At 33.1% G+C, this 12,879-nt stretch overlaps 1 protein-coding gene across 1 annotated transcript in view; it reads right to left on the bottom strand.

The window, feature by feature from the left end:
• Positions 1-298: 298 nt before the first annotated feature.
• The window catches only part of LOC128551352 (GTP-binding protein REM 1-like), a 29,071-nt gene continuing 16,490 nt past the window's right edge, over positions 299-12,879 (bottom strand). The window contains exon 3 of the mRNA XM_053532202.1: positions 299-531. Within this exon, the coding sequence (XP_053388177.1) occupies positions 299-531 (233 nt within the window). The remainder of the gene's footprint in view (positions 532-12,879) is intronic.

A 12,879-nucleotide genomic window follows, 5' to 3' on the forward strand; every position in this document is an offset into this window, starting at 1 on the left:
CCATGCCGACCAACAAAATAACTGTCACCTTAAGTTCCGCGTGGCAAAATTTCATTGTTATATGCGAAGCTTTGTCTTCCTGGTCTTCAGCGTGCGCTAGAACGGAAGACGTCATCTTTTCAATCTTTGAAAGTGACCGACTGAAATCGTCTGAACAATAGTGAAGAATGCTACCAGATCCTCCTTTTTGGTGTATGTAGAAAACAACTAAGAAAACGTGTATGTGTCCTAATCAACAGTTTCTTCTCTTTGACAATAAAGAGGTTAGCTTAAATGTGTTTATTTGTGTAAAGTTATATTAAGAATACAAATTTTCACACGACTTCGAAATATTGTGTTTCTTGAAAATTTTCGTGAGCAACGATTTACTTGAGGAAGCACATCCCGTACTCTTGTCGTCATCATCATAATTGGCTGATCTAATATGCAGTTGTTTTACAATGCCGACGAGCAGTTCATCAACGTTCACATTTAAAACTACCGACGTCTCCACAAATTTGCAATCGTAAGTCATAGCAACAGCTTTTGCTTCTGAAAGGGACAGAACACTTTAGTAAGACACATTTTGACACCACCATGTTGTATGAATTATTTCTTTCTTTAAACTATTCATCTGATTTTGTTTTCATTTCAAAATCTTATTTTTTGATTTAATAGGACGGTTAAAATGTTAACAATGCACATGGCCGTATTTACAGAAAGTACACATCACATATGGTTTGTTTGCAAAATGATACGTGTCCTCGTTTCCGCGCCAACGACTAAAGATTAATAACAGGGTAGCTTTCTAAAGAAGTATAACTGTGCAACCTTCAACATTAAAAAGTACTTGTCACGAAGTTCATAAAATGCGTTCATAGATTTTAAACTTTAATTTATAATAAAAATATATATAAACTACAAAAATGATTTTAAAAATGTTTCTCCTTGTTTCTAATAGACATTTGCGAATTAAGCCGATACCGAATCCGATATTCATACTGTATTTCAAGGGATTGTCTGTTTTGATATTCACACCAATCGGCAGTATTCGCAATGTATTGGGCTTTTTAATTCACTGTTTCAGCTTGAATCCCTCGATTCTTTAAACTGGATCATAATAGTTTAGTCACTGCTGTTTTATACAACAATGAAATCAGTTAATATCATTCAGTTAAAGGCCTAGATCCACTACTATATAAGTGTCCCCTCCCCCAAATCCAATAAACAACTCCCATCTTATCTGCTGCTTATCTGCGATTATGTAACAGCAGATGAATAGAGGGCAATTAGCACAACAGGGTACCTAACTAGACCATGAAGATCTGTGCAGTGGAGTTGAAAGAAATTGAGTTTCCTTCAGTTAATGTTTATCATCATTATTATTATTATTATTATTATTATTATTATATAATATTACAAATAAAATAATAGTAATAATTGCGTGTAATAAAAGATATAGTAATAATATTAAAAATAACAATGATAATAAAACACAGGTATAGTGAAAACTCAGTTAGTTCTTTCTGTTGACAAACAATATTTTCCAGTATCATAATTATACTGAAAAAGGTCATGTTGATGAAGGTGATCCTTACATTATATTAAATTATATAGAATACTGAAAAAAAGAATGGGAATATGATTTTCTCATATACATGCAATCACCATTATTGGAATTTTATTTTATTATTATATTACTGGGTAAAAATCAAATTATTGTGTTCCATCTATACTGAATTTTCAATTTCAATTATAAGTTGCATTAAGTGTACTTTTTTCATACACTGAAATGCAAATTCGGTTTTCAGTCTTTGACAAATGTTATTTACAATATTCTGCAAGCATTAAAACAAAACTTTTAGATGAATGAAAGTCACGTTTTTCTAAAATACCACACATCTCCAGACAGAACTTGAAAAAATAAAAACTTGTTATTTCCCTAAATAAGTTTTTATTATTTTATTATTATGTTTGATCAAATAATTTTCTTTACATAAAAATGCCAAAAATAGGTATAACTTTTAATGTTATCACATATTTATTAAATAAAGTACACTGCTTCCCCTTCTCTATTATTTACTGGAACCATACTGTGATAGTCATTTGCCCCCAACTGTGCTAATGAAGACAGAAATCCCTTGGCCCACTGCCAAGAAATAGGCCTTTAAGAATTTACCCGAACAAATAAAGCCACACAAGGCAGGTTTCTGTTTGAGACGCTATGGCATATTGTCCGAGGAAACACAAAGGGAGGACAGTAGACATAATCCTTCCTATTTCTGGCATTATGTTGTACTTAGTCCTGATAGTCCTTTGTGGAGCTTGAACTTGTTGCTGCATATTATCCGACTACCTTAGTCGTTCTGAGTTGCAAAATAAGAACTGTTTCTTTTTAGCTTATCAGAGCACGAAGTGCTCAAGGTGAGCTATTGGGATCGGTCATTGTCCGGCGTAGTGCGGGTCATGTGGGTCATGTGGGGTCAAAAACTAGGTCTCCCGGTCAAATCAGAGGAAAAGCTTGTTAACACTCTAGAGGCCACATTTATGATCCCATCTCCATTAAACTTGGTCAGAATGTTTATCTTGATGATCTTTTGGCCAAGTTTGAAACTGGGTTATGTGTGATAAAAAAGAAGGTCACTAGGCCAGATCAAAGGAAAATCTTGTTAACACTCTAGAGACCACATTTTAAGTTTGAAACTCATGAGAATTGGTCAGAATGTTTGACTTGATGACTTCTAGTTCATGTTTGAATCTGGATTATTTGGAGTCAAAACCTAGGTCACCCGGTAAAATCAAAGGAAAAGCTTATTAACACTCTAGAGGCCATATTTATGACTCTATCTTCATGAAACTTAGTCAGAATGTTTATCTTGATGATCTTTAGGCCATGTTTGAATCTGATAATGAGGCGTTAAAAACTAGGTCACTAGGCCAGATCAAAGGAAAATCTTGTTAACACTCTAGAGACCCCATTTTAAGTTTGAAACTCATGGGAATTGGTCAGAATGTTTGTTTTGATAAAATACAGGTCAAGTTTGAATATGGGTCATTTTGGGTCAAAAACTAGTTCACCTGGTCAAATCAAAGATAAACCTTGTGTATGCAATAGGGGCTGCACTTTTCATCTGGTATGCATGAATATGTCAGAATTTTTGTCTCTATAAAATCTCGGAAGAATTTTTATCTGGGTCACAAGGGGTCAAAAACTAGGTCACCACGTCAAATCAAATTAATAGCTTGTTTACACTTTAGGGGCCACATTTTTTATTCAATCTTCATTAAACTTGGTCAGAATGTTTTGTATCATGAAATCTTGAGTTCGAATCTGGGTCATGTAGGGTCAAAAACTAAGTCAGTTGGTAAAATTTGGTAAAATCAAAGGAAAAGCTTGTTTACACTCAATTTTTTGGTCCAATCTTAATGAAAATTGGTCAGAATATTGGTCTCCCTGAAATCTTGGATGGGTTAAAAATTGGGTCCAGTTGGGTAAATAACTAGGTCACTAGGCCAAATCGAAGAAAAATTTTGTTTACACTCTAGAGGCCACATTTTTGCTCCAAACGTCATGAAACTAAGTCAGAATGTTTATCTCCTTGAAAACTCGGAAGAGTTTGAAACTGGGTCATGTGGTGTCAAAAACTAGGTCACTAAGTCAAACATGATTACACTGTAATGGTGTGTTACTCTGGTGAGCGACCTAGGGCCATCTTTGCCCTCTTGTTTAATTCTTATAGACTTTTACGTAATTGATCAGTTAGATTTAAGAATAATTTTCTTTAAAGGTTGAGTGAAGACTTTTGACGTGTTGTATTAATTTTCTAATTTCTTGTATAAATAATCCTGACTCACTGAATGAGTTCATCACATTAATCTTATCATACAGAAACATCAAAATTATTAATGGAATTTGTATACTTTATTTTATTTAACGTCGGATTATTTCTTCAGTGGAAAGGAATTCTTCTTTTTATATTGCAGATAGTTCTAACCAAAATCACAGCATTGCTTGTTATCATGGCAATTAAAGTGTATTTACCTCGTATTATGCATTTCAGCTTGTCTTCCATATGCAATGAACAACACCATTAAAGAATAGATATAAATAATACCATATGTCGAGCTACGGAACCATTAACTTAAAGAAACTAAAACTTGTTAAGTTTTGATTTATTTTGATGACAACTTAGAAATATGGTCAGCAATATTCTAAAGAAACAAAACATGGAGGCGATGTGTTTAATGTTATTAGTAGATCTGTAAAAGTTTGCATTTATTCGGACGACAACTTGGTAAGTATGGTAGTCAATTTAGTAGAATATGTAGTCATCGACAAAAACTCAATGTTAAAATGCTAGCCAACAATCTTATTTGAACCACTAAATATTTACTGAAAGTCCCTAGAATACACCCGAAGTCAGATTCGGATCCGGTGTAACATTAAATAGTGACCCCGTTGAAAACTGACCACCTGGGTCCTTTTTCAACGGATGACTGATCAATTTCCAACGTTGAAAATTGACCCCGCCCGTTATTAATGATCCATCCACGCGTGAAAAATTGACCCACATTAAAAACTGATCAACTATAGCCAGGTCATAATTTAACTTTGAAAACTGATTCCCAATAATCTTACGTAATTTGCCTATTACCATAAAGATCGAAGATTAACATTTCTGATTTTTTTAGGACTCTTAGTAATAAAAACGTTTAGTTGTACACTCGAGCGCGCCACAAGCTAAGCTAATAATAACGTCTAATTATCTGCCAATTCATCGGCCATAACTCAGCAGAAACTGGTGAGGTATAGAAATTAAAACCCAGCTACATATTAACGTCTAAATACAAAACTGGTGACTATATGTGTAATGTATGGACGGGATGTCTGAAAACTGAACAACTACAGTCGGGTCATATTTCAACGTTAAATTAAAAAGCTCTCATCGATTTATGGCCGTTGGTTCGAGTCGCAGTACTGACCTGGTTGTTTATGTATGATGGGTCTGTCATGCAATGGTTGTGTAACATTGAAATGACGCAGGAGGTCAATTTTCAACGTTGTAATATACAATGTAAATTACGGACGTGATCTAAATATAACGTTAAACCATATTTTTGGATCAAGTCAAACCTTTCGCAGGTTAAGACTCGATGAAATGAGATAGTATAATTATATACTGTGGAAATCGTACAGCCAAAACTTCTACATGTTACCGACTTGTAATCACAAAACTTATCACCGCTTAAAGACATAAAGTGTCCTACTTTCCGGGGTCACTGCATGGGAAAAGCATGGGGATTAAAGGTGCCCAATTTGATGATGATTACATTAATCAGTATAATATGACCTGAAACATTGTTGCTGTTTTATCATTTTGATAACAGGCAAAATTAATTGTTAGAAGCAGACACGAAAACCCCAAGCTGAGAGGGGATGGGTCATGGGATCCGCCCTCCCGACACACTCTGGATTTTACTGATATATATAAGACTCTTAAATCACATTGAAAATGACACATCACCAGACACTTTGAAGATAATGGACCCCATCTTCTGGAAAAAAACAACCTTTCGCTACAACATTCTAAATTTACTTTAATGAAACATGACACATTTCACATCATTACTTACACTGGCTGATTTCTGCCATGTCTTGCTGTCGTTTTGGCGCATTTAAGGAGAACACGTTAGAGCGAAAAGTAAGGGCGTCGATACGACAAATAAGGCAGAGCGTAAGAGTGCCATTACACATTACCAACTTTTAGTAACATCGATCTATTGGAAAATCGATAATTTTGCCTATATAAACAAAGAAGGAAAAAAATACTTAAACTTAAATAGAAAAAGTTCTATTTGGAAATCAAAAATTCGATACCCCACAAATTAAAGTTTAATTTATTCCGGATATTATGAATATTTAAAAAAAAAATATTTTAATATTTGGTTGGTCCTTTTTGACTTTAAATAGACCCACCTCAGTTCATATAGACTCTGTAGGAAACGGGTAAAAAGAAGCTGACTTTTTCAAATATAACAGATAAAATGAGATATTTTCCGCAAAAAATCAAAAATTCGATACCCCTAAAAATGTAGAAAAATTATTCAGTTTTCGTTATGTGTAATTTGTTTTAAATTTTATAATGGTTTGTTTGGTCCTTTTTGCATTTTAGTGTGTACAGTGAGCATTTCTTAAAATATTCCGGCTTTTTCCGCCGTCATCCGTAAGTACTCGGAAGCTGTTACGGAAAATATTGTCGTCTGCTAGTCTGACTTTGTCGGTACAAATTGTTATAGGTCAAAGCCTATAAATTGTAGGCAACTTCACATTGACAAAAAAAAAAGAAGAAAAAAAGAAATTGTAATTACACAATTTAAAACAAATTGATTGCTGAACTCAGTAACGCCGAAACCTAGATCCGCTGTCGTTTAAAATAACGCTAGGGAGGATTTAGTGTTCAATTCGCATTAAATATACAAATGCTTTTAATTTTCATCGCAAAATATACTTAAAGCAATTAATTCTCATGTCTTTCCGTAAAATTTAGTCTGACAGTAACTGAGTTTCAAAGCATTCTTAAGAAATATAACGACGATTAATTTATTAATTTCCAGTTACCTTTATTATTTTTTGCCGAAGGATCTGGAGACATTTTTATTGCCGCGGCGGTCCGGGTCCGATCTCCGACGCGGTCATCATTTTTTCTTCATATAGAATTTTTTTAATAAGTTTTTTTTTTAAATAATCATTTTCTATTATTCATAATATGACCAAACGTTAATTTGAAAGATAGCCATGATGAACAGATAATTCTGCTTCTTTCCGAACCTCCTTTATATATATTATTCTGTATTCTTAAATTAATGCATGTTTTTGGTGAGTGTATATCAAAATCCCCTTGATCAAAATCCCCTCCACTGAAAAATGACTGGGTGTTACAAAATCCCCTTCATACTTTTGCAGGGGGTATCATAATCCCCTCTGTGATTTTCATTATAGATATATAGATATCAGTGCTCCAAATTAAATTATGTTTGCTAAAGGCATTGTATTTACGTGCTTTATGCAACAGACTTTTAAATTGTGTATAGTTGGATTTGAACTTGATGAAATAAGTGAAAATCACAGAGGGGATTATGATACCCCCTGCAAAAGTATGAAGGGGATTTTGTAACACCCTGTCATTTTTCAGTGTAGGGGATTTTGATCAAGGGGATTTTGATTGTCTCCCGTTTTTGGTACATTCTTTAATCATTCGTTTTAAAAAAATTGCGATATCTATTATTTGATTTAATTGTAACAAATAACTTAAAATAACCCATTGACTTTTATTGTGTATTACAATATTGCCTAGGGGTAAACAATATCCGGTCAGTGTTGTTTCAAGGCGGGTCATAAAAGATATGTTACCCCACTTACTATAAGTGATAGGTATTTTTATGGTTTTAGGGTTTTTACGTTGTAATATATGTCTTTCACTTTCTTCTGTCTTTATATAGTATTTTCCCTTTCTTTCATGAAATTTGTTTTTACGATTTTTACCCTTATTTCATGAATCGTATGACAGTAGAAAGAATCAGTACAAATTTAGAATTCACATCGTTAATTAACAGAGTTGATCCGTAAATAGTTACTGAGTAAAGATCCTTGCCCAAAGTTCACGAAAAATATTAAGTTATTACTTAGTTAAGTCTGCTATTCTAAAATTGAGATATTGATGAAGTTATTTAATGTTGTAGTAGTATTTGTCAGCAGTACCTATTCAAGTCACGCAAATATGATATTTCTATTTAGACACGATATAAGAAACTTAATCCTTACCATGCTAAATTACAATAACGAACTTGTCTATCTTTCAATTTGGACAGTGCTATTAATTATGAAAAGGGTGCATACCAAAAACCTTACTGGCTGAATGGCAGACAGTGCAGATCATGATCAGTCTGCATCCGTCATATATGGCCCAAGTTTTTAGGACATATCTACACGGATGTGCAGGCTGATTATGATCTACACTGATTACAAAGGAAGAACCAGTCGTGTCCAGCATGGTAAGGGTTAAGCATTTCCTTTTAAAAGTATAAGTCTTATTTCTATACTTCTTTTTCTTTACAGCAACCGGCCTCCAGATCGTTCGACAACAAAAATACTTTTTAGATATCTTGAAAAAAAGCTATATTTTTTATGAAGGCTTCAAAACTTAATTACTGACAAACTTTATGTTATGGTAATACATGAGAATTTGCCGATTTTACTACCTTTTACGATGAAAATCGAAAAACGTTAGTGGTTTAGAATTTTAAAAATATTTTAGAATCAAAAGCTCACATTCTAATGTTCATAATATGTGAAAGAAAGCGCGTATAGAGGATGTATATACGCTTTCAAATATTTTAGATAACATTTTCATATTCTTGAATATTTATTTTATTTACAGACAGTTTCTGGTGCGTAAATATTTCTTTTCTGTACATAGATATACGTTAGCATGATGTTTCATGTATTAAAAAGAAAGTAAATCTATGTGTTCGATGTATAAAATGTAACGATTTCTAAATATTTTAGATAACATATTCATAAATATTACTTTTATTTGACAATTAATAAAGTATTATATAAATTTTCGACTTGTTCCGATTTTCACTTTAATAATTATCAAAACTTCATTCAATTCAAATATATCGTTTAGCAAACCGCCCGCCTGTAAATGCATCAGATAATGACCAAGGATGTTAATTATCGATTTTTTCCCCCGTGTTACTACAACAACAACAATTAGTACGGAAATCAACGAATCGGCTCGGTAGCGATGATATTGGATTATTGGTTTTATTGATTTTTATGATAGGTAGATCTGTCCCGCTTTATCGGTTTCGAGATGTTACTAAAAGTTGGTAATGAAAACCTTTATATGAAAATCATTATGATCGCACTTTCGTTATATTTATGCCTAAGTGAGCGCCATGCGGCTGGTTGTGTGTGCTTCCCAATGCCTTGTCCAAGTCCGAATCGTTCAACACCCTCTTGCCGTGTTGTAACGCCTGACTTGTCAATGGTATAACCTACACACTGCCTTCTAAAGTTTACATTGTTTAATCGGCTTGGATATTCTTTCTTCATTATAAAACTATTTGACCATACAGTTTTACCTATACTGACATACGGACAAGAAATATTTGGTTTTGAAAATATTGATTTGCTTGAGAGAGTTCATAATGACTTCCTCCAAAGAGTAACAAATGCATGCAAAAGTACCCCAATGTATATGCTCCGGCGAATTGGGTAGATATCCAATATCAATAATAGTTAAAACAAAAATGATTTCTTATTGGGCTCAACTGTTACTAGACAAAGATACTAAATTGTCTTCTATAATGTACAAATGGTATCCAAGGTCCAATTCGACAATTAATAGATAAGTAAAATCAAGGAAATTCTAAATAGTGTTGGAAGACCTGACCTATGGTTATACCAGAATACTGCTGTTACTAAAAATTTGCATAAGCAAATTACTAGTAAACAATCTCTCATTGACCAGTTCAAACAAGAATGGCACACCCAGATGCAACAGTCTAATAAAGGAATGATAAATAATAGTTTTAAAGATCATTTAGAGTATGAAAATTATTTCCGAATTCTTCCGAAGAATGATTACCTTACTTTTCTTCAAATTTTGCACATGTAATCACAGACTACAGGTATGATGGCACACATTTTCTGGATCGAACATGTTCAAAATGCAATAGCGGAGCTGTAGGTAGTGAGCAGCACTATTTACTCAAATGTAACTTTTCTGAGCAACAAAGAAACCATTTTTAGCGAATATTACTGTTACAGATACTGAACGTTGCTTTCGAAATTTACTTAACTCAAATTCACCATGTATTCTGTCATAAACTTGAAAAATGATTAGAGCAATACTAACTCTAAGTGAATTATAATTGACCTACCTTTACCATAGTTAATAATCCGCCCACACACGTTTACTCCATAATTCATGAATGATATGTCTGAGTAATTATTTTAACCGCACTAATGTTATAGTAATAATCAAAGCACTGAAAGTACTGGAGGATCGATTGTCTCTGAACAACACAGATTGTACACATTATGTGTAAATATCAGGGGAACCTTTAGTGTACAAATGCACACAAAGTTTGACATTAAACCATATTTGTGAACTTCACTTTTGATATAGGAACGGACGGCTTGCCTTTTGCATTCAGTAATCATATTTCACCATCCTATGACCTATCACAGCAGTATCTTGAATGGTAATCGAGAAGTAGATTTTAACAAAACTGAACTGAAAATTCAAAGCTTGCACAACAGGTAATATTAAGTTAAACGTACTTTTTGTGAAATCAATTCAATATTTATTTATTGTCTGTAAACAATATTATTGTTGAATATAACAATACAAACATATTAAAGCTATGTATATTGTATAGCTTTTGACTTTGGTATATTATGGGTGGGTGTTACACTATAATTTTTACATTTCCTTTTTAGTCACTTTTTATGCAGAGCAGGACTGGTATGTTTTTATCCAGTCTACATTTTTTTTATACCAGTAGTAAAATACTCTCCACTGGGACTTGAACCCAGACCTCTTCCTACATGGTGTAAGAAGCATTCTTACATTGAAATATGAAGAGGATTTAGCAAAATGTTGTAATACTTGAAATACAATATCAGAAGAATTCAAAACAAATGTATACACATTAGAATGTATAGTTATGCCTGCATGTATTTTCCTCCATCTATTTTATTTCAAGAAATTGAAAATCATGAGATTAATCCAAAATTAAATTCTTCAACCAAATGCAAGTTTAAGAAATTACCTATGTAATTATTTTGAAATAGGATGAGAATTCTTCATAAATACTTTTAGGTCTGTTGTGCAGCATTTTTTAAACCTACAGTTCTCTTGTAAAACTAGAAATACTTCAGTCACACTGGTAAAATTCACTAAAATTGAGTTGTAAGAACATACAAATTGGACACTGTCTGTTTTTGGCAATCAGGAGCATAAAGCAAAAGCACTTAACTGCAGTGCCACCTGCAAAATCAAAGGTGAACATTCATTCCAAGTTACATCAAAATCCAGCCATGCATGAAGAAGAACTTCAATTTGAAATTTGACCCCAAACTGTGACCTTGACCTTTGAGATAGGAACATGGGGTTTATGCATGTCACATCTTCTCACTTGGATAAACATTCATGCTAAATATAAACAAGATGCATGTAGAAGTTATGATCCGGACAAAATCGGACGGACGCACAGACGCACACACAAACACCTACTCCCCAAAATGATGACTAAGTCCAGCTAGTCGAGCTCATCGCAGGCAACTCATTTCTGTTGTTCAGAAGCTTATTGTTTTTTTATATTTTTGCTTAATCTGGAATATACACATGTTCAGTTAAAGTTTACTCAGGAACCAATGCTTTTCTAAAATCTTTTTTCAAATCAAAATTTTGTTTGCACATAAGTATCAATATCTTTAGTAAATAACAGGTATCAGTAAGTTTATTCATTAAGAGAGCCGCGTCATGAGAAAACCAACATAGCGGCTTTCCGACCAGCATGAACCCTGACCAGACTCAGGGCGGATATTAGCAGGCTGGTCTGGATAAGTGGTGGTTGTAAATGAACTATGTTGGTTTTCTCATGTTGTGGCTCAAGAAATCTTTTACTGGGCGGCTACAAAATCCCCTGGCTAGGCATCAAGTTACCGGACAGCTAGACACTTCCTTTAATATTTGCCGAATTTGCCACTGTATTTTCACCATTATGTTTCCTTAACTTTCCACATAAATGGACAAGAAAAAAAGTAGGAGAGCAAACTTTTGAAATCATCGCCCAATTTTATATAGGAATGGGACGATTCCTTGGTTAATTGGATCCGATTTGATTATTAGGTGAAATCGGTTTCAATTTTGCAAAACCGCTAATCGCTCTCAAACAAATTAAAAATCAAGAATAGTACCTTATACAATCATTTCCTTGACAAGCAAATAGACCCGCAATATATTTCTGCTAAAACACAGTGAACATAGTCAATAGTCAATTGCAATAATTTGCTTGTCATGATATATTTAAAATAAAATACACCGAAATATGACTTATTAATTATCACATTGCTTGCAAATGATAAAGTCCGGAAGTTCCTAATGTAATCAGCTGCTGGAATATTGTACCTTTACACAGTCATCAGGAAAGAGAACAGCATTTTAAATATGCCATGGCGGCCGATTAAACAAATCGGTTTGATTTCATACAAATAATTAATCGGTTTCAATATTTTGAAATCCTCCCAGCCCTAATTTTAAAGATAAAATATATGTCTCTCAGTATTCATATTGTCCTGTACGTGCTGTCTAGAAGTTCGGTTTTTAGCCCCCTAATAAGTCACTGCTAATTTTAATATTTTCGTACCGATGACAATTCATCTTTGTTACTTTTTTCTCTTACTGTGATAATGTCTGAATACTGAATATGACACATTACATGTATACATTTCTTTCAGATTTTTAGATTTTAACAATTTTTTCAATGGATTTTCAAAGGTAAAACAGTTTTGAAATATTTACAGTTTTCATATTTTAGTATTCAAAATTTGTTTAAATTACATGTAACACCAATAGCGGCAATGTGATGTTCAAAATTTTAGAAAACCAGTCGTTATGTGTTTATAAATAATCCATTTTATTCGAAATACATGTGTAAAGTAAAAATTGATGAATGAATTGCTTGGTTTATATTTAGCTTTCAATTCATCAAAAAGATATTTCTAAATTTGTGTTTTATGGATGAAAGTTTATGCCGTTAGAAAAACATAACACGGACGTTCGGCAATCAATGTTTTATCATTTCTAAAAGAAAATAACAATG

This window comes from Mercenaria mercenaria, unplaced genomic scaffold (genome assembly GCF_021730395.1).
Source record: "Mercenaria mercenaria strain notata unplaced genomic scaffold, MADL_Memer_1 contig_101, whole genome shotgun sequence".
In the NCBI taxonomy this organism is placed as follows: domain Eukaryota; kingdom Metazoa; phylum Mollusca; class Bivalvia; order Venerida; family Veneridae; genus Mercenaria; species Mercenaria mercenaria.